The sequence below is a fragment of the Canis lupus genome, chromosome 34, assembly GCF_048164855.1.
Source record: "Canis lupus baileyi chromosome 34, mCanLup2.hap1, whole genome shotgun sequence".
NCBI lineage: Eukaryota > Metazoa > Chordata > Mammalia > Carnivora > Canidae > Canis > Canis lupus.
The window spans coordinates 15,502,411-15,524,938 of NC_132871.1; the positions used below are offsets into that span (position 1 = coordinate 15,502,411).

Below are 22,528 nucleotides of genomic sequence, written 5' to 3' on the forward strand. Positions count from 1 at the left end.
TCCTTCCGCGCACCCCACTCTCCTGCGCCCCCAAAGCCCTGGAGCGCTGCGCCGCCCTGCTGGGCCCCAGCGGGCCTTTCCACTCACCGCAGATCTTGAGACCCAGTTTTCTCGTGCATCCATGGGCCACGCCGCACCAGGTGTCATACGCTAAAAAGCAAAAGAGGTGCGATCAGTGAGCTGCGGAGCCTGGTGGGACCAGGGGGAGGGAGGGCAAAGGTATTCTGGGGAGGAGGAGGCAGGTGTTTCGCCAGAGCGCCTCAATAAAGACTCCTTCCTGGAGGCACCTGGGTGGCTCAGGGGTTGAGCCTCTGCCTTTGGCTTAGGTCATGATCCCAGGGTCCTGGGATCGAGTCCCGCATCAGGCTCCCCACGAGGAGCCTGCTTCTCCCTCTACGTCTCTGTGTCGCTCGTGAATAAGTAAATAAAATCTTAAAAAAAAAAAAAAAAACCTCTCCTTCCTGAAAGGAGCAAGAAGCTAGATCCGTTGCCCAATGGGCAGACAGACTCGTGCCCTTCGAGTGCCCGTGACACTCCCTTCCTGCTCCCGCTTTCAGGTGCAGAATGGTGTCACTGGAAGCCGGAGCACCCCCGCGGCCCGCCAGCCTTGCAAGCAGCCGGCGCGGAGCGGCGGAGCCGGGGAGGCGACATCCGAGTGGGGCAGGGCCCACCCCACGTGCAAAAGACCGGGCCAGAGCTCTCGAGTTACCCCGCACCCACCCGCCAGGCCCTGTCGCGCGGTCTCCGCCCTGCAGACTCGAAGGGCGACCACGGCAGCCCGGAAAGGGAACACAGAGGCATCTGGGACCAATACGTCTCATAATTTCTTGGCGGGTCTCCAGCCGAGTGGCAGCTTAAAATAAACTGGCATGAAATGGGGTCGCGGAAGAGTTCAGGAATTAATTGGGTGAAAAATAGTATTTGACTAGATGATCCGGCTCGCATGGCTGCTCTTCAGGCGGACCCAGAGTCGGGGAAACAATGGTACGCCTCGCGTCCTCATCCCGGACCCCTCTTCGCAGCGCCCCTCATTAACCCTTCCCTCGGGGGTCCGGGGTCTGGAGCAGGCGAAGGCAATCAGGCGCCCTTCCTGGGCCCCAGTGGCAGACCCGGGCGCTGCGTTGTGCTTTCCTGGCCGCCACGCCAGGCTGATCTCAAAGTCCTCAGGGCCTCTCCTGCCCTCGGGTCCGGCCTCCAGGAGGAGCGCGGGCGGGGCGGGGCGGGGCGGGCCCCGCGAGCAATTCCCTTCGCATCTCCCGAAGCGAGGCGCTCCCAATCCCTCCCATCCCCCGCCGCGCCCCGTCCGAGCTTTCCGCCGCGCGCGAATGTTGGCGGCGATAAGGAGAGTGACACCCATTAAACCCGAGGCACAACGGAGCCCCAGCGGGGAGACGACACAGACCGACGTCAGGGAGACAGCAGGTCACAGATGGAGTTCCTGCCACCGACAGGAAATCGGTGCGAAAGCAAATCCCTTAGACTAATACCTGGCGGGTAAAGAGCTATTTCCACTCCATAAAGTGCTTTCGCTTTAAACGCCATCCTCGGAGCCACCCTCTGAAACAAGAAGGGTGTTAACCTACGCCTCGTTGTACAAATAGAAACCTTGAGGCTCAGGGAGGTTAAGCGAATCTTCCAAGGCTACGCAGCTGGGGCTTTGGCCTTCAGACCCAAGGCACCGCCTTCCAGAGTTGGGGGTTGCGGGAATAGCCCGACGGAGAGATGGGGAGAAGTGAGGGATCCCCTTTGGGGTAGCCAAGGTCCAGAAGGCCGAGGGGCGAAGGGCAGGGAGCAGGGGTCGCGGGAACAAGGGGAGGAGCAAGGCGGTGCGGACGGAGCAGGGCCGCGTCCCGGGAGACCCGGGCGGGCCAGGGTGCGTCTGCAAGGGCGGGCGAGCGGGTGGAGGGCCCGGCGGGCGCCTGCAGCCTCCATGCCCAGGCCGCAGCTGGGCTGCCGGGGGCGGCCGAGGGCGTCCTCAGCGCGGGTGCCGCGCGCTCTTCCCAGGCAGGGCCCTCGACCGTCGTCCCTCGGCCTCGGGGGCGCGCCAGGCCATGTGCTCGGCCCCGAGGTTGGGCAGATGCGCTCCACTGCGGGCTGCCCACGGCAGGTAAGGTTAACCCCGGTGGGGTGGGATGGGGTGGGGGTGGGAAGGGGGCAGGACTCTGGGGTGGGGGAACACAGTGGCCGCCTGGCCCTGTCCGGCAGCAAAAAAGGGGGGCAGAGAATGTGGAGAGGTCTGGGGAGGAAATCCATCAAGGCCAGAGCAACAGACAAAGGCTCCGGGCCTCGGCCTCCCGGCCTGATCGGGCCGCTCGGCCGCCCGTGCCCGGCTCACGTGCCACCGGGGCTGGCGGCTCTCCCGAGCCCCTTTGTTGTGTGGGTTATCGCAGCTCGCCTGGGGGGCAGGGAGCCCGAGCGGGGAAGGCAACCGCGTCGCACCCTCAGGACTTCAGCCAAGGCCTCCGCCCCGGGAGCCGGCGGTAGCCCGAGGGTTTGGACAGGGGGCTTGCGGGATAACATTCCCGTTTCCGTGGATGGGAACAATTGCCATTTTTTTTTTCAAGCTTATGGAAAGTGCCATAAAATCATAGCGAGGAGGCTTCCTAACCACACTGCCATTCCTAAGCCCTTCTTATGTGGAAATTCTGGGGCTGTCACCACTGGAGCTGATAGACTGGGGGAGGGGGCGCTCATTTCAATCCAAATTGGAAAAAAAGAATAACAATTCCCTCATCGCCAGTCTTCTACGGAAAGGTAGGAAATAAATCTGAATTAAAGACAGATTCCGGAAACGGGCTGAGGAACACACTGAGCCAGAGATGGGGAAGCATAAAGCCCTCTTCCCCCCTTTTATTTGGTTCCCCTTTTCTTCTCTTCTGCTGACCTGTCAATTGCTGACAGATCTCCTGCCCTGGAGAAAAGAGAAGGGTGCCCTCTCTTCTCGCCCTGGCAAAGCTTCTGGCCCTTCCTGGTTCCCCACTTCTCTCCACTCAGGTTGCTGCCCGCTCCCGTTTCTCTTTTTCTTTTTTCCCCCCTTTTTTCTTTCTTTCTTTTTTTGTGTGTCTGAGATGTAATTGTCTAAAATGTCGAGGCTCAGCCTCAAACCATTTTATGCACCTTTCACGCCCCTGGCTTCTCCCTCACTCGTCAATAGCTCGACGCAAATTTGGAGCAATTAGGGACCTCGAGTTTTCTAAAAGCTGCAATTAACGTCGAAATTTCCGCTGATTATAGACTTGGAGCACAGCGCAGGGGGAGAGGAGGAGGAGGGGGGGGTCGGGTCTCGGCTCACCGAGAGCTGGAGACAGAAAACTCTCCATTCCCGCCGAGACCACAGTCCCCCCACACCGTCCTCTGCCCTGACCCCCGTCGTCCCACAAAGCAGAGAAACCACACACAGCAAAACAACACTCGCCGCCCGTCCCTCCCCCGAAGCGAAGCCCCCAGCGGTCGCGGCTGCTGGAACCTTGCGCGGTTCCCATCTCCTGCGCCCCAGAATCGCCCGGCGTTCCCGGCAGCCAAACGACCTCTGGCCGCGACCCAGGTCAGGGCCCCACTGCTTTCCAGCCTCCATCGTCTGCGCGCTCCCCCTTCCCTTGCCGCCGGCGCAGCCTCCTCACGTCCCAGCGCCCCCATCTTCCCCGCAGTCCATCTGCTAGGAAACTGGGGCAGAACCTACTTGTGGGGCGCAGGTTGGCAGTATTGGGGTCCGCTCCCGCATTCGAGGAGGTTGCGGACGAAGAAGGGGTCGAAGACGCCATCAGCTCGGTCGTCCCGGGGCCTCTGCTGTCCGGGGTCCTCGGCCAGTCGGGCGCAGGGACGCGCTGCAAAGAGAAGCGAGAGCAGTGCGGGGAGGGCTTCCGGGGTCCGGGCGGCCGGGGGGCGCGGACGCTCCCCTAGAAGTCTGGGCTCGGGACAGGGAGGCGGGAGGAAGGGCACCTAACGGGCCGAGTCGGGGTGCGCCGAGGGGAGGAGGGGACGTGCGCGCAAGCTCTGGGACTCCGGCGCGGGCAACGTCGCCCCGGGCTGCTCTCCAGTGTGGCGGCGGAGCGGGGTGACCTGGAGCGCAGCGCAGAGACGAGGGGAGCCCAAGGCCAGTCCGGGCCGCGGGGGCGCGGGGGGACAGGGCCAGGAGGGCCGGGGAGGCTCGGCGCGCGATTTCCCGGCCGAGCCACGACAAGCCCCATTGGGCTCCGGCAGCGGGAGGGCGGGCAGGCGGGGGGAGCGCGCACGGGGCGGGCACGTCTGGTTCGGTGTCTGGTTCCCGTTGTTGTGTCTGGCTAATTCCCTGGAAAGAAGGAGGCTAACTGCTCCGAGGACGGGGGACTTTGGCGAGACAAGGGGAGAGGAAAAGAGGGTCTGTATCTTTGCGTGCTCTCTCGGACTTGGTCGGGGAAGAAGTACAGTCACCTTGCACTCCAGACAGCCGGAAAGCAGCGGGTCGGAGCCACGTCTCCCCCTTGTCCCACCCCGCTTTGCGCCATCTGGAAGCCCAAGGACGAGGCTCGGTCCGGCTTTCCGTGCGCCCTCTCCACCCAACTGTCTGAGGTCCCCGGATTTTTCGCTGTACGAAGCCGAAGAGGTGGAGCGAGGCGAGCAAGGGGAACGTGCCCGGGGAGACGACCTCGCCCTCTGCGCGCGGGAGGCGGCCGACTGGGACCCGTGCGCGACCGCCCCGTACTGCGCTCGGCGCTGGCGCGGTGCTGCCCGAGGCCCCGGGACGGAGCCCGGGCCAGGCTGGGGAGACCCGAGACCCCGCAGAGTAACAGCCGCTCGCCCCCGCCTGCACGCGCACCCCGGCGTCCCCCGCCGGCCCCGGGCGCGCACTCTAACGGCCACGCAGGTTGCAACCGGGGACCGCAGCTTCGGGGGGAAGTAACAGGTTACCGCTCGCAGCGCGCCTCTGGCTGCTGCCGCCCAGGAGCCCTTTGGGGAGATGGGCGCTCAGAGCCGGGAAGCGATGAGGAAAATCCTCTCTCCTCTTGGGCGCGGGCGTCAGCCCCGGAGCATCCGCGGGCGTGAATGTCGCTGGTGGGGACGGGATGAGCGCGAGGGCGGGGGGCGCCGCGCCGCGGGACGCGTTCTGCCGGGGAGGGTCGGTGGCGGTCGCGGGGCGTGGGGGGTTGGCCTAGAGACCGGGAGAAGAGGCCGCGCTGGACCGCTGAAGCCGGCGCCGGGGAGTCGGGGCGGCCGCGCTTACCCACCTGGGCTGGGCGACCGCCGCCGGGCGCTCCCGCCGCTCCTCTGCGCAGCGCGCCGCGATCCGCTCCCCGGGCCCGCCGCCGGCGTGCTGCCCCGGCGTCGCCTCCAGCTGCCGCCCCGCTCCCGCCAGCACCGTCCCGCACGCGAGCGCCGGGAGCAGAAGAGCTGTCGGGAGAGGCAGCTGGTAGGCTTCGGGGGAGGCGGGGGCGGAGTGGGGAGGCGGGGACGGCTCCGCGGGGGGATCACGCGGCCGCCGCTCGCGGGGGCAGCTCGTCGGCGGGGCGCGGGGCCCCTTTGCAGGTGCCTGCTGGCCTCGGGGGCTCGGAAGGCCGATTATAGATCCCGATCACGGTTTGGGGCCCGGAAAGAACAGGCCCTGTGAGTAATCCAGAACGTACCCGGCTGGCTCTGTTTTCTCAAAGAGGGTGTCTGTCGGGTGAGACCAGGGGAAAGAGTTGTGCTTCCTCTTCCTCCCTCTCCACCTTCCCCTGCCCCTCCCGTATCTTCGAGAAGACTAGAGCAGCGGCTTTGGCTCGATTTCTTTCCTCGAGGTTCCCCTAGATCTGCGACCCCACGACTCTTTGATGAGTGAAAGCGAGCTCTGGCGTTGGGTCCTCGCTGGCTCTCTCTACTGAGCCGGGACGGCCGTCAGAGCAAAGGGAGCAGAGATGGGGGGGGGGGACACTCAGACCCCGCAGGAGACCTCCTCTCCCTTCATTTCAGTTTCTTCCTCCAGCTGGGAGCCTCCCCCAAAGTACTTTCCCCGGGTCCCGCTACCCGGTGCCACCCGCAGAGCAGAGGTCCCGGCTCCCGCCCTCTGTGCACTCACTCCCTGCCGGCCTGCCAGCTCTGGCCTCCGCGGTAATGGGGGAAGAAGCCCTCCTGATGGATTACAGCTGAAGGTTAATGACACGCACGAGCGCTGCTCCACACAAACGGGGAAACCCGAGCGCAGAGGTGGCCCCAGAGGGCGGGGGTGGGGGCGGGGGTACGGGTGGGGGGGATGGGCCGCGGACCGTCCCTCCCTGCCCTGCCCACTCTCCCCCACCCCCTACAATTTTGCGCTCTTAAAGGATTCTCCCTTTGCATTATTTAAGCATATTTAATGAATTGCCACTTTCGGAAAAGCCCCTCACAATAGGAAGGCGTCCACGGAGATTTCCACCAGGGGGCGCCAGGCGCCCAGAGACCGCGAGGCCCTGCGCGAGCCGGGTCCCTGCTCCCCGCGGGATCGAACACCTGGAAGGGCTCTCCGAGCTGTTACTCTCCTGCCTGTTCAAGCCTTCCCTCAGCCACCCCCGTCGCTCCTGTATCTTCTTCGCTTTCCTCTACCCTAGTTTCTTTTTCTTTAGGGCAAAAAAAGTTGATCTGTGTGTGTCTGGGTGACACCGTGTGACCAGTGATTCCTGTATTCATTTCACAGGGATTTTCCCCCCTGTTGCGGTGCAGCAGGCAGGGGTTATTTATGGACACGTCTGCGGCCTTGCTGGTCCAACGAAGCCCGTACCTTCTCTCTGAGTGTCTTATCTCCTTTCACCACGACCCTGTGGGGATGCAGAAAATCTTACCAATCACCGAAAATTCCATAATAACATCGAACATTCCACCCTGAGAAGATGTGGCCCCATCAGTAAGAGGGATCGCACTCTGAGGTTTGAAATAACCGCGTTGCCCTTGATACCAAAGAAAATACTGTCGTCCTCTCTTCACCTTACGATAAAAGCTCGGGCACTTTGTTAAGGACACAAAAGCATCCTGAACGGCAGCTCTGGGCGCCAGAGCTCCAGGCTGGGCAAGGTGGGCGTGCCCACTCCGCGAAGGAAACATCCCTTCAAAAACCTGGCTTCCCAACGCTTGAAATGTGCAGTTTACTCTGGAATGAGGCTCGGAATTCCACCCACACCCCCCCTCGAGCTTCCCTTAAAGAGATGGTTGCACCAATCAGAGAGCCCAGTGAGGATGCTAAATCATGGAAGACGGGAGGAGCAAGGAGACTGGCGGGAGGAGGCAGCAAATCCCCGATGCCCCTCAGGGTCGTCGTCCCCGAAAGATGCCCGCTCGCCCTGAACCCTCGACCCTCTCCCGAGCCCTGAGATTCTTCGGAAAGGAAGACTCGTTTTACTTTCACCTGTGGCTCAAGACTGATAAATTTCCAGCCACTCCCTCTTCTGACCCCAGTGTCCCAAAACGTTCACCTCTGACATTTTTGGCCAAGAAAATGATCCCGTTGGAAAAAGATATCTCCAAAAAGCAGGTATCACAAATTAAAGTTGAGTCCGTCCAACTGCAAGGACATTTCCGCCCCGCCCCCCCAACCCTTTCTCCTTTATGGAAGGGGAGGGAATGAAGTCTTGTCCTTAATTTAAAAATGTTTAAATATTAGTAATTAAGTGATTAAATGAATATTTATTAACCACTTACTATGTGACAGGCGCTGTTCTCAGGGAGTTTTACACTGTCCCAGCCTCTTATATTATCCCTGCACTCGCGGAGTTGACATTCCAGACAGGCAGGGACTTGGGGACTTATGGTTTTGGTTTAATTTCCACTTATCTCCCATTCTAAGCCAGACTCTTGGGCTCAGCGAGATGTTAAGGAGCTAAGGGCCTGGAATTACAGCCAGTTCCCACGCACGAAGTTGGGAGACGCGGCACAGCTCCTTCAGGACCAAGGACAGCGCCCGCCCTTCGGTCCCTTAGGCCTCCCTGTAGCGCGCTTCAGTCCCCAGTTCCCGGCCACCCCGCCCGCCCCACGCACCCTGCCCGCCTCCCTCCCTGCTGTGACTGCTGTGTTTTTCCCCCGTGAGAGTGGGGTTGGGGGAATAGAGTATTTCGTTCTCTCCCTCTCAGTAAGGATTTGTCGTGAGGGTGGTTGTGGTTGTCTTTTGGCTCTTTAGAACATTTGGAATCCATATTTTTGTGTGTTTTTCGCTATTCTTTTTATCTTTTATTACTCCCGGGGTGGTGGTGTGGGAGCTGCTTTGGACAATGGGGGCGGAAAATGGATATCCTCTACGGGGACTCGAACCGGTGGTCAGGGGTGGTCCGGAAGGGAGTGGCGTCCGCCCAGCTGTTTCGTTTGCATTTGATGTAAGGTTTAGGGCTTTGAAGAAATGGGAACCCGGCGCCCAGAGGCGGAAGGAGTGGGCGAGCGCGAGCCCTCCGGGCTCCCCCGGGTGTTAGGGGTTTCCGAGCCTGCAGCCCCCGCTACTCGATCCTGTCCACCCAGGACAACCTTCCTTTAGGTCAGCGACGGCTGGGACTTGGGAACACGACCCTCCGCCCACAATGCCCTTTCCCAGGGATGTTTAAAGATATTCCAATCGGATTTCGAGCCGAGCCTTTCAGCAAAAGAAAAAAGGGAACGGGTGGGAGGAGACTAAGGCGTGGAAGGGGCCCCAAAACAGGCTGCGGGGGGGATTTTTTATGCGTAAAATATGGTCCACGTCAAGATGAGTAAATAAGAAATGTCAATCTTTTTTTTTCTCTCTCTCTTCTTTTGACGCATTTAGCATTTTTAGCTTCCAGGAAAGGTAATTTGGAGCCACTGTGTTGGTTCATGTCAGCTGGCTCTTTAAGGTCTATTTTAAGTATCTAATTTATGACCAAAAAAGAGGGGGGGAAACGGCAGGGCTCACCGTTTAAACGTCTGTCTCCTGAGACAGGGCTGTGGGAAGCGTTGTTAACCTTACGCTCGGCTTTTCTTAAGTAGAAGCTCAAGCCTATTCGGTGTGTTTGTGTACTTTAAAGATAGTTCCTAAATCATTCTGGACTTTCTTTGGGGACCATCGCTTAGAGGACCCCTACCTCAGCAGACCCCACCTCTCACTCCTGAGAGGCAGGAAAGGGTTAAAAGGGTGGCGAGGAAGGCAGAATTTCAGCCAGAACCCTGGAAGGGACTCCGGAAATTAGAATCTCTCCTCCTAACGAAGAGAGCTGAGTTCCTCAGATAATCATCAAATGGTCCCTTCCTGCTTGGTATTCGAAAGATGAAAATATTCTAATATTAAAGAAATTAATCAAGGAGGACAGAGTGATTTGTATCTGGGCAAATCTTGTGTTAATCTTAAACTCCATTCCGGCTATTCCAAACCCGGGGACAGAGGGACCAGCAGGTGGCGATAGATTACAATATCTGAGAGGAAACAACAACCCTCTCCACAGGAGAGCAGTTCTTCAAGGAAAACTGCAGGCCCTTCCCCGTTCACAGTCATACCCTGCCATATTTCACAAAGCAGGGCTGCTTAAAATGCTGAGAGATGCTGCTGGAAGTGGCCTGAGACACCCAGGGTCTCTGTCCCTTTGGTGAAAGAGGAGGGGATGTGAATAGCCATTGCTTTCCCACAGAGCTTTACCCCCAAGGTAGCCTTAGGAAAGGAACTCTGATATTAGGCAAGGTATTTCCCTGCAAAAGTGGAGACCAAGGAAATAACAGATCTGAATAGAAATTCTGACGGAGAGCTTTTAAGATATATCTATGTTTTCTGGTCTTCTCTTAACAAAAACTAAGGCAAAATCAGCCTTTTCCCAAAAGAGTGGGATGCAAGAAAGTTGGTTTCCCCACATGAGATGCTTTGGTGAACTGTTATGGAATGGGAGAGTGGCAAGAATAATATTTTAACCATTTCTTTCAGTGTAAAAGCCTTTAACTGTTTAAAATAACAGGTAGTTAGCCTTTGTTTTTAGATGTAGGTGACTATTGCTTATGAGAAGGTTCTAGAAGGTTCTGACTCCGTGATGAATCTGAGGACTTAAACTTCTGTTTAAGATTGAGTTCCTTCCCAGTTACTCAGGGAAGAAAACTGGAAATTTAATGGAATTCATCTGACCTGCTGTAGCTCAATCCCTTTTATGTCAAAAACTTACATGTAAGAAACACAGCCAATGTACTTACAGAATGTGAGCCAAGGTTCTCGCCTGTAACATCTGCAAATCAGTACCATGCGTTTCTCCAAGAAGTTAGTCACCTGGAGCTCATTCTTTCTATCTTACTCTCAGTTCCAAGCCTGAGGTCCTGTTTTCTTTGCCTTTGGGTAAGTCAAGGACCCTTTAGATATGCACAACCTGAAATCTCAAACAATCCCTAAATATGTAAGTTAAATGATAATATCTTCTCACTGGGGCTATTATCTCAACTTCAAAGTCAGGGAAAGCCACAGAGAAGCACTGAAGCAGCTGAATAGACAATATAGTCCTAAAATCTTCAGGTGGCCATCTGAAAGGTGCCTAGCAACTGAAGAAGAAGTGTGTGGAGTCATTTTTTTTTTCTTGTTATATCTGGATTCAGATGAATTGAAAAGAAAATGTAGAGAAGGAAGAAATAAGTCTCATAAAGTCAGAGCCATCTACAGGATCTCAACTAGCCTATGAACGAACAGCCAGTTACACTAGTATTTAAGCCATTGCTTTAACAAGTTGTAAAAAGTCTCAATTTGGCAAGTTTTACTTTGAGACAACTTTCTCAAAGTATTCTTGTAATTCTGTTTAGTACATGATTTTTAACACTTTTCTTCTTATTTCATTGGTGGGTTACAAACTAAGAGAAGGTGATTTTAGGATAATGATGCTGCCTATTGATTTGTGTATTCTGACCCAACTTTGGTTGAGTTCTTCTGATGCCAATAGGAAGAAACTGAATTTGGTGCCTGTTATGACGAGGAAGAGATTTTCCTCCTAACACACTATCTAGTGGTAGACAGGAAACTGTGGAATCTATCATCTTTACAGAGTGATCATTTTCAAATAATCTTTTTTTATGGAAAGACATTTAAAATAACTTATTAGAGATGAAGATACAGTTTAGGGACCTGAGAGCATGAAACACACCAAAAACCTTCATTCCAGAGTAGAAGAGGAGGCAAGTTAAAGTATTAAAAAAGTAGGAAAGGAGCTCATGAAAGTTAACGAACTATTTGTTGGGGAGAAATAATTTACTGTGCTCTTCAAGATCCTTCTAGCTGAAGAAAGAATCAAATTGACATTAGACAGATTAACAGGAAAAATTAAATTTCATTTTGTGGATTTCAGGAAATCCACACAGACATGAAATTCCAAAGATAGGCAGGCCAAATCAGGAAAATATATCATACTGAATTAAGGAGAAGAGATTAGGAGTCTGGGACCTCAAAGGGAAGGAATGCAATTTACAGGAAGATGAACAATGTTTACCAGCAAATGTTTGCTGAGCCACTCAGGAACAACAGGACATAGAGGATTTGATCAAATAGGCTTTGTTAGGTTTCTCCTTGTCTACCACACCTAGTTCATATTATACTGTAGTTATGTATGGTGATAGCTCTCTTCTTGGAGTGGGTCCTTTATCTAAATTCTTTTTAGGCAGTTGATAAGGAGGTAAAGAGCTTTTTCTGAATCTGCTGGGGGGGGTGGGGGTTTATTGCCTTTTATAACTCAAAAGAATCTTTCTGCCAAAGTGGCCCATCTTTGAGTGGCCTGCTCTTGGCCCCTATAATTAAAAATATATTTGTACAGTTATTCAGCAATAGGAGCTACACAATAAATTCTAAGAAAATAGGGACTGGGCCGGTGGCTATTGGTGATAGATTACAATTATTGCTACTTAAATGGTCCAATTAAGTATAAGGGTAAGCAAGTTTGTGAATATACTAACTGTTCTATGAAGATCAGCAAGTTTCTATATTAGATGACTTTTATTTTCTGAACATAATGATCTATTTACTTATCAGTATTTATCCTCATTAGAAGCTTCTAGCATACTAAGATACTAAGGCCTGCTAAAATGATTCATTCACATACATAGGGACTCCACAAATATTGATCTCTTTGTTTCTTTTTTGCCCTGTGTTAACTTTTCTGTATCTCAGAAAGTATATGACTCTATAATGAAAAGAAATGAAATAACCTCATCACCCAATACAACCATGGTCAAACTTTTTACTTTATTTTTTTTCAGATTTCCACTCCCCACTCATGTATAGACTCAAAAAGTTTTTAGTATTGGACAGATACTTGATACAGTTTTTAGTATTGGACAGACACAGTTCATAGCAACATTATTCACAATAGCCAAAAAATGGACCCAACCCTAGTGTCTATCAATGGATGAATGGATAAACAAAATGTGATATATATATATATATATATATATATATATATATATATATATATACACATTGGAATATTATTTAGCTATAACAAGGCATGAAGCACTGATACATACTATGATGCTAATGAATACTGAAGACATTATGCTAAGTGAAATAAGTCAGTCACAAACAGATAAATATTGTAAGATTCCACTTACATATGATACCTAGAATAGTTAAATCCTATTTATAGAAAGTGGAACCAATGGTTTCCAGGGGCTGAAGAAAGGGGGATTAGAAGTTATTGTTTATTGCATATAGAATTTCAGTCTGAGAAAATGAAAAAGTTCTTGAGAGGGGTCGTGGTGATGTTATCGCAACAATATGCAAATACTAAATGCTATTGAACTATACACTTAACAATGGTTCAAATGGTTAAATGTATGTTATGAATATTTTACCACAATAAAAAAGTGATGCATGCCCACACCAAAAAAAGAGGATAAATAAAAAGTATAAATTAAAAAAAAATAAACTCTTCTCACCTACCTCCCCACCTCAGTTGCACAATCCAGGGATAACTATAAAAAATCAGTTTCATGCAGGCATACCTTGGAGATAATGAGGGTTCTGTTCCAGACCACTGAAATACAGCAAATATCACAATAAAGCAAGTCAAATGAAGTTTTTGGCTCCCAAGTACATATAAAAGTTATGATAGTGTAGTCTATTAAGTGTTGGCATTATGTCTAAAAAATCTAAGGTACATACCTTAAAAATACTTTGTTAAAAAATACTAACCATCATCTGAGCTTTCAGTGAATTATAATCTTTTTACTGGTGGAGGTTCCTGCCTAGATATTGATCCCTGGTAACTAATCAGGTTGTGGTTGGTGAAAGTTGAAGTGACTGGCAATTTCTTAAAATAAAACAATGAACTTTGCCGCCTTGATTCACTTTCCTTTCATGAATGACTTAATCCCCATCATGAATGACTTCTCTGTAGCGTGCAGTGCTATTCAATAGCATTTTACCCAAAGTAGAACTTCTTTCAAAATTGGAGTCAATCTCCCAAGCCCTGCCACTGCTTTATCAACTAAGTTTATGTAATATTCTAGATCTTTGTCATTTCAACAATCTTTATAGCATCTTCACCAGAAATAGATTCCATCTCAACAGATCCCTTTCTTTGTTCATAAATAAGAAGCAACGCTTCAGAGGTGCCTGGGTGCCTCAGTTGGTTAAGCATCTGGCTTCAGCTCAGGCAGGGTCCTGGGATTGAGCCCTGTGTCAGGCTCTCTGCTCAATGGGGAGTCTGCTTCTCCCTCTCCTTCTAGCCCTCCTCTCTGCTTCTGCTCTCAATCTCTCTCTCTCAAATAAAGAAGTAAATAAATAATCTTTAGGAAAAAAAAGAAGCAGCAACCCCTCATTTGTTCAAGTTTTATCATGAAATTGCAGCAATACAGTCATATTTTCAGGCTTCACTTCTAGTTCTTTTGCTATTTCCACCACATACGCAATTACTTTCTCTACTGAGTTGTTGGGTTGGAATGAGGGTTGAATGAGGGTTGGAATCTACTCCTTCCAAACTGTTGTTAATGTTGATATTTTTACTTCTTCTCATGAATCGCACATGTTCTTAATGACATCTACAATGGTGGATCCTTTCCAGAAGGTTTTCAATTTACTTTGTCCAGATCCATCAGAGAAATCACTATCAATGACAACTGTAGTCTTACAAAATGTATTTCTTATACAATAAGATTTGAAAGTTAAAGTTCCTTTGATCCTTAGGCTGCAAAATGTATGTGTTAGTAGGCAGGAAAACAACATTAATCTCATTATACATCTCCGTCAGAGCTCTTGGGTAACCAGGTACATTGTCACTGAGCAGTAATATTTTGAAAGAATTTTTTTTCTGAGCAGTAGGTTCAACAGTGGGCTTAAAATATTCAGTAAACCATATTGTAAGCAGATGTGCAGTCTTTCAGGATTTGTTTTTCCATTTATAGAGCATAGGCAGAGTGGATTTGGTATAATTTTTGAAGACCCTTATTTTTTTCAAGATTTAATTTAAATTTCTGTTAGTTAACATACAGTGTAATATTAGTTTCAGGTGTAGAATTTAGTGATTCAACACTTACATACATCACCCAGTGCTCTTCACAAGTGTATTCCTTAATCCTCATCATCTATTTAACCCACCCACCCCACCTACCTCCCCTTTGGTAATCATCAGGGTTTTTCCTATCATTAAGAGTCTGTTCTTGGTTCTCCTCTCCCCCCACCTCGTGTTCACTTGTTTTGTTTCTTAAGTTCCACATATGAATGAAATCATATGGTGTTTGTCTTTCTCTGACTTATTTCACTTAGCATAATATTCTCTAGCTCCACCCACACCATTGCAAATGGGAAAAATTTCATTCTTTTTGGCGGCTGAGTAATATTCTAGTGTGTGTGTGTGTGTGTGTGTATGTGTGTGTGTATGTGTGTGTGTATACACATCTTTATCCACCCATCAGTAGACATTTGGGCTTTTTCTATAATTTGACTATTGCTGATAATGCAGCTATAAACATAGGTGTGCATGTATCCCTTTGAATTATTGCTTTTGTATCCTTCGGGTAAATACTTAGTAGTGTAATTCCTGGGTGGTAGGGTAGTTCTATTTTTAACTTTCTGTGGCAACTCCATACTGTTTTCCAGAATGGCTACATCAGTTTGCATTCCCACCAACAGTGTAAGACGGTTACCCTTTCTCGGCATCCTTGTCAACTAAAGTTCCGTTAGGATTTCAGAATGAGCATTGGCTTCAATTTCAAGTCACCAACTTCATTAGCCCTTGACAAGTGAGTCAGCCTCTTCTTTGAAGCCAGGCATTGACTTCTCTCTAGCTATGAAAGTCTTAGATGGCAGCATCTTCCTAAAGAAGGCTGTTTTGTCTACATTGAAAATCTATTGTTTAGGGTAGCCATATTCATTATCTTAGCCAGATCTTCTGGATAATTTGCTTCAGCTTTTACATCAGTACATGCTGCTTTATTTTGCATTTTTATGCTGTGGAGATGTTTTCTTTCCTTAAAACCTCATGAACCAACCTCTTAGCTTCCAACTTTTCTTTTGCAGCCTCCTCACCTCTCTCAGCCTTCAGGAAATTAAACAGAGTTAGGGCCTTGGTCTGGATTAGGCTTTGGCTTATGGGAATGTGGTGGTTAGTTTGATCTTCTATGCAGACCACCAAAACCTTCTCCATATCAGCAATAAAGCTGTTGTGCTTTGTTGTCATTTGTATGTTCACCGGAGTTGCACTTCCAACTTTAAGAACTTCTCCTTTGCATTCACAACTGGGCCTAGCTGGTGCAAGACGCTTGGCTTTCACCATGCCTTCCTCAGTAAGCTTAATCATTTCTAGCTTTTGACTTAAAGTGAGAGATATGTGACTCTTCTTTTCACTTGAACACTTAGAGGCCACTGTAGGGTTATTAACTGGTTTAGTTTCAATATTATAGTGTGTCAGGGAATAGGGAAGCCTGAGGACAAGGAAGGGAGAGAGAGAGAGAGAGAGAGGTCAGTAGAACAATCAGAACATACACATTTATCAATTAAGTTTGCTGTCTTATATGGGCATACTGCGTGGCACCCCAAAGTAATTACAATAGTGACACTGAATCATAGATCACAATAATAAATATAATAATAATGAAAAAGTTTTAAATATTGTGAGTATTACCAAAATGGCACCAGTCCACTTGTTCAATGCAGGGTTGCCTCAAACCTACAATTTGTAAAAAATCCAATATCTGCAAAGTGCAATAAAGCAAAGCACAATAAAATGAGATATGCCTGTATTTCTGTTTTACACAGAAATGTAACCGGCATTACATTGTGAACCGGCACAAGGATCCACCAATTCCCCTTCTTCGGCTAAGATGATAGATCATAAATTCAATCTCCTCAATATACACACATCATTGGTAATTATGTAGAGATGATGGATATGTTAATAAGCTTGATTGTGGTGATCATTTCACAATGTGTATCAAATCATCAAGTTGTATGCCTTAAGTATATATAAAAATAAAAATAAAATTTTTATATGTCAATGATATCTCAATAAAGCTGTTCTTAAAAATCCAATAGCAAGGAGGATGGGAATACCATGATCAGCTTAGAGTTATCACCTAGGTTGGAATGGATGTAGGAAATCAATCACAATATCTGCATAGGCTGTCTCTTGCTTCAAAGGTACCTTTTGAACAAGGCTGTGCAAGCCAATCTCACCTCCCAGTGCTTCAAGTCTCTCCAACTTCTGCTCAGTCCCCATACCCCATTATAACTCATATCCCATAGCAGCTGGGGAGTTCATTAGGAAATCAGAGAGACCTTTCCCTCCTTAATCTGGCCTTGGCAGTCTCATCCTACTTGCCTCTGTGAACTCTTAGTACCTCATGATATAGGACACTTGCCCAGAACCCCAAAACATTTCCAATATATCTAGGCTTTCCTTCACTTCTGGCATTATGAGTTATGTTCAAGCATTCACTGTTGTCAAACATCAGTATTTTAGGCAAATACCAAAATTACATATATCTTACATAGCAACCACGGTGAAGTAAAAAAAAAAATCACATTTCAATGAATGGAAATGCAAGTTTTCACCTTGTTTAATATGTAAAGAACTGTAGGATAATTGAAGGCTTTATAAGGACCAATATTGGAAAACAAAGGAGACAACTCTGATCCCACATTTGGACTACTGGAGCAGCCATCCAAACAGAACCAACTACCACAAACTAAGGTTATGTTATATGCATTTTCTGAGGCACTAGATAGGCTTTACTTCACAAATTATCTCCCTTTCTCCAATCTGTTTCCTTCTATTGACCTTTCAGGGAGGAAAGCACAGGGGTGAAGGGTAGGTCAGCATTTGACTAAAATAACCTGGATTTGGAATACCTTGCACTCTCCCTTTCCAATCTGGGTCCAGCAGAATGGCGCTCTCACAAAGAAGAGCAGTGAGAAGGCCCACTCTGTCAGGGAGCTAGTGACCAGAGAACACACCATCAACATTCACAAGTGCATCATCCATGGAATAGGCTTCAAGAGGTATGCTCCTCGGGCACTCAGAGATCTGGAAATTTGCCATGAAGGAGATGGGAACTTCACATGTGTTCATTGACTCCACAAAGAGTTTGGTGTCCGTCTGAACCAAAGAAAATAGGGAATGCCTCATAAAGGAATACACTGTATCGGCGTGCAGTTGTCCAGAATAAAGGTTTGCCAAATAAACTCTATATACATTAGATACTTAAGTACCACCACTTTCAAAAACCTACAGTTGGTCAGTGTGGATAAGAAATGACCAGATGGGGATCCCTGGGTGGCGCAGCGGTTTGGCGCCTGCCTTTGGCCCAGGGCGCGATCCTGGAGACCCGGGATCGAATCCCACATTGGGCTCCCGGTGCATGGAGCCTGCTTCTCCCTCTGCCTGTGTCTCTGCGCCTCTCTCTCTCTATCATAAATAAATAAAAAATTAAAAAAAAAAAAAAAGAAATGACCAGATGGTCAAATAGTTATGAAACCACCACACACATACCCCAAAAGACCTAGATTTGAATCTTCCAATTTCCCAGTTATGTGATCTTTAGAAAGTTGCTCTCAATTCCTCTAGGCCTCAATTACTTCAAATGTAAATGGGACATAATGCCAGTCTGTACAGGTGTTATAAAGAGTAAAAATATTAACATATGGAATGCTTAGACAGTATCTAATGCATAATAGCTTATTAGTATAAATAATCATCATTCCTACTAAACCTCATCTTAAACATTTAAAAAATCACATCCCCTTTCCCTTATGTCTTCCAACAATACAGCTTTTCCTTCATAATCAAACTCCTTTTCTTTTCTTCAACTCGAGTGCACTCGAACTCATTGAAATATGGTTGTCCCCCACCCAACTGACACTGCTCTCCCTAATGCCACCAAACACCTCTGTTACAATCCAACACCTTTTTTAAAAAAGATTTTATTTTTGAGAGAGAGAGAGAAAGAGCACATGTATGAATGGGGTGGAGGGACAGAGGGAGAAGCAGAGCAAGGAGTCCAAAGTGGGGCTTGGTCCCAGGACCCCTAAATCATGACCTGAGCTGAAGGCTTGGGCCACCCAGGCACCCTCCAACACCCTTTTTAGTTCTTATCTAACTTGTCCTTTTTACAATGTTTGGCCAGATCTTTCTGGACCTAGAAGCTCTCCTGCCATTTCTGTGGTACTACCCATTATCAGTTAGGATGTTTTTGGCAGCAATTAAAAAATACCTCAATCCCAATCGGTTTAAATAAGAAAGCTATCTCAAATAACAGGAGCGCTAACAAGGGCTGGCTTCCAGACCAGTTAATTCCATGGCGGAACATCACCAGAAATCTAGGTTCTACCATCCACAGCATCAGCTTCATCCTAAGATTCAATTCCCTCATCATCATAAAATGGCTGCCAGCAGTAAGGAGGGCAACATGCTTCCTGCTTCTTAATCAGAGGGATGGAGTAATCTCTTCCCAATCAGGAAATAAAGTCCTTGATCTGGTTGGGCCAATGTAGGTCACATTTCCCCCTTTGGAACAGTAACAGTCACCAAAGAAATGCCACGTACTGATTGGCTGAGGGTCTTTCCTGAATCCCATGGCTATGTGTGTGGGGGAGTGAACATCCTAACAGAATCAGGGCTTTCTTAGCAAAGAGGCAGGGAGGGATAGATGCTGAGTGGGTAACCAATAGTATCCACTATATTCACTTTCTTGATTTTCCTGCTGGCTGCTCTTTTGTCTCCATTGTGCACTTCTCTCTCTGGGACTACTGCTTAAAATGTTATCATTTAATTTTAGTTTTAGTCCTCTTCTACTCAGACTACACTCTATGTGCCATCACTTCCTTATCTTTGACTACTATCTCTAATCAAAGATACCTGTTATGTGTTATCTAATTGAGTCTAAACTGATGACTCCTAATTAAGGCATCTATTTCCATCAAAGTGTTTCTTCCAAGCTCCATACCATGAATTCCAAAAAATAAATACGTACTCAGTACTTCCTATGGTAGGCAGAATAATGTCACCCCACTCTCAAAGATGTGTATGTCCTAATCCCCAGAACCTATACGTTTGTGAGGTTACATGGCGAAAGGCAATTAAGATTACAGATTGAATTAAAGTTCCTAACCAGCAGACTCGAACATAGGGAAGATTATAGATTATCCTGCAATATCCAGAGGTGCTCAATGTAATTATAAATGTCTTCAAAAATGGAAGATGGGATGCTTGGGTAGCTCAATCGGTTGAGCACCTGGCTCTTGATTTTGGCTCAAGTGATGATCTCAGGGTGATGATCTCAGAGTCATGAGATCAAGCCCCGAGTGAACCCCTAGTCTGGCTCCCCCTCAGCAGGTAGTCTGTTTTTCTTCCTTTCTCTGGCTCACATGCATGCACGCTCCCTCTCTCAAATAAACACATCTTTTTTTTTTTTTTTTTTTTTTTTTTTTTAGATTTTATTTATTTGAGAGAGCAAGCATGGGAGAAGGGAAGGGGCAGAGGAGAAGTATAAGCACACACCCAACTGAGTGTGGAGCCAGACATGGGGCTCAATCCCAGGACCCTAAGACCATGACCTGAGGTGAAGGTAGACACTTGACTGACTGAGCCACCCAGGTGCCCCCCAAATAGATCTTTCAAAGTGGAAGGAGGCAGGGTGTTGAGAGTTTCACTAAACTACTCCATATAATTGCTGCCTTGGCATCCATTTTGTGTGGTTGAGCACACTAGCCTGTCTCTCAAGTGCATGAGGTGATAATCTATGCACTAAATAGCCTGCAGAATCACAAGTGTAGACTCCTGATGTAACTTCCCCAATGTCCCCCATGATAAACAATCTCTCCTACCTTCCAACTGCTTCCCCTGTGCACCCCTTAGATAAGACTCCTCACTAAGCTTACCAAAACCCTGATCTTCTTGGTTTGAATTGGCTAGTCTGCCTGGGAACCCCAAAAGCATGGCCCTAATAAAGGCATGCCCCAGGTCCTTCTGTCCACTATCTGTCTGCACCTTGACCTTCCTATGTGCCCCTCTGATGTATGCCATGTGCCTCCTCCAGGACCACTCCCCCAGAGTGAACTTCTCTAGTTCACTCTCCCTTGTGGTTTTTGGGGAAGAATCACTTACCATCTGACATACACCAGGGCTCTACTTAACAAATGTGAATTTAACAAAAATTACAACGCAGGGAGGGAGAGATAGAGATATATATATAGAGAGAGAGATGACAATGTGAGAAGGTCTCAGCCAGATGTCACAGGTTTTGTAAATGCAGGAAGGGGCCATGAGCCAAGGACTATGTATAAGCTCTAGAAGCTGGAAAAAGCAAGGAAAGAGATTTTCTCTTAGAGCCTCCAGAAAGAGTGCTGCCTTGCTGACATCCTGATTTTGGCTGAGTGAGTCTCATTTTGGATTTCTGATCTCTGGAACTGTAAGATAATTTATTTGTGTTGTTTTAAGCCAAACCTCATGGGTTTGGATTAAATGATGTGTGCAGAACAGTACCTGGCACACAGTTAATGCTATGTATGTAATTTTGTATTATTAATTTCCTGTCAGTAATTCAAATAAAGGTAAGACCTAAATATTAAGAAGGAGCTCAAACCAATATGGGTAAACTATAAGAACTCTAACAAATAAAAAACAATCAGACTAAAATTCAGCTTTGTCCTTTATATTTCCATGGTATACAATAATGAAAATACATGAAGATTGAACCACAGCAGCAACTTTCATCACTCGTCTTCACATTCATCAGAACTTTCTTCACTTAACTCCTCACTGCTTTCTCCTTCACTCTCACCGCTACTGTCTTCTTCACTATCTTCATCATCTTCCTCAAGATTTTGAGATTTCTCTGCCACAGAAAGGAAGAGAATTGCTTAAAATGTTCTTGATATTTGTACTCTTTGAAAAATAATTCTCCTTGCTTCTCTCTCCACTAAGAAATATCTATCTTTGGAACATGAGGACTGAGTCAAACTTTGCTAACTTGTATGCAGGCCCAAAGTAGTAGTACAAAGGGTATATTCTTACTGGTATAAAGATGTTTACAGATTTAGAGTAAATTCAAAACACAGATCTATGCAAGTATTTATTTTACTACCGTTACCATAATTCTTAATGAAATAGAAGTAAGTAAGATGTATGGTAATTTAGAGGGTACTGGTTTTCCTTGGAATTGTGGGCTAGCTAGTCTAACGTGTGGCAATTAGCACATTTTGTTCCCTGTGAAGACTGTCATTGCTGATGCCTGGTGTCCAGTGAGCCTGCTTTACAGGCAGTTCCACCCCACAGAGAAAAGGGAGACACCTTAACCACCCACCCACAAAGGACAATCTGGCTTCATGAAACCATCCAAAGATAACCAGTTAGCCTTTTCTTTTTTTTTCCCCCCCCAGGGAGTCTTTTCTTAACCACTTCCTGAGAGTGTACTTCACTAGTCTCCTGGGATAATAAGTTTTGAAATAGTGACTGCTCATAGTTCTACGAGAAAGAAGAAATTTCCATTTTTAAATTTACCCATCAGCAACATTTCTTCAATAAGGGAGAAAAACTCCTTGGCCTCAGGATTTTCTGGTTCATAGATTAGGACTGAAAATAGACAACAGAATGTTTGTTATTGTTTTTTTTAAGATTTTATTCATTCATTCATCCATTCATTCATTCATTCATTCATGAGAGACACAGAGAGAGAGAGGCAGAGACACAGACAGAGGGAGAAGCAGGATGTGGGACTCGATCCCAGGGCCCATGATTACACCCTGAGCCAAAGGCAGACGCTCAACCACTGAGCCACCCAGGTGCCCCCAGAATGTTTGTTATTAGTCTTCAAAGTGTTTCGGCAAACAGGCTCCTCAGAATGAGACTGGAGCTGTCAATCAGAATCAGTGAATATGCACAAAGCCATAAATACCAACAATTATACCATAGGAATACCTAAGTGCAAACAGAGAAAATGCTCTAGTTATTGTGGTGTGTTGTAAGAGAAATAACACTCATTAGTTTCTACCACCTGTCTAAAGAATGCCATCTCTATCACTATGAAGCTTTCCTCACAGATCTTGTAGCCAAGTATTTCTTGACTGTAACCATTCCCCAAACAAGGGACATATCCTGCAAAATGTGGAGGCTTCACTAATGAGAAGACTGTGTGCCTTGAAGAGTATTCATAATTCTGT

The 22,528-nt window shown here is 47.9% G+C and overlaps 2 protein-coding genes and 1 long non-coding RNA gene across 9 annotated transcripts in view; 1 reads left to right on the forward strand and 2 right to left on the reverse strand.

Annotated features, from left to right (window-relative positions):
* GAD1 (glutamate decarboxylase 1) overlaps positions 1-5,354 on the reverse strand; it is a 42,248-nt gene extending 36,894 nt beyond the window's left edge. The window contains exons 1-3 of the mRNA XM_072811520.1: positions 5,205-5,354; positions 3,680-3,824; positions 88-150 (exon numbers count right to left, since the gene is read on the reverse strand). Coding sequence (XP_072667621.1) covers positions 88-150; positions 3,680-3,761 — 145 coding nt within the window. The 5' untranslated portion in view covers positions 3,762-3,824; positions 5,205-5,354. The remainder of the gene's footprint in view (positions 1-87; positions 151-3,679; positions 3,825-5,204) is intronic.
* LOC140624594 (uncharacterized) lies at positions 1,348-7,619 on the forward strand. Of its 3 annotated transcripts, none has more exons than XR_012024062.1 (2): positions 1,348-1,458; positions 6,626-7,619. It is a non-coding gene; the product is annotated as an uncharacterized lncRNA (long non-coding RNA). The 3 variants fall into 3 exon arrangements; XR_012024064.1 differs by lacking the exon at positions 1,348-1,458 and adding an exon at positions 4,089-4,357; XR_012024063.1 differs by lacking the exon at positions 1,348-1,458 and adding an exon at positions 5,187-5,386.
* Positions 7,620-21,005: 13,386 nt separating this feature from the next.
* The window catches only part of ERICH2 (glutamate rich 2), a 37,296-nt gene continuing 35,773 nt past the window's right edge, over positions 21,006-22,528 (reverse strand). For all 5 annotated transcript variants that reach the window (XM_072811546.1, XM_072811544.1, XM_072811543.1 and 2 more), the window contains 2 exons: positions 21,870-21,941; positions 21,006-21,204 (listed from right to left, as the gene is read on the reverse strand). In XM_072811546.1, the coding sequence (XP_072667647.1) occupies positions 21,083-21,204; positions 21,870-21,941 (194 nt within the window). In that variant the 3' untranslated portion in view covers positions 21,006-21,082. The remainder of the gene's footprint in view (positions 21,205-21,869; positions 21,942-22,528) is intronic.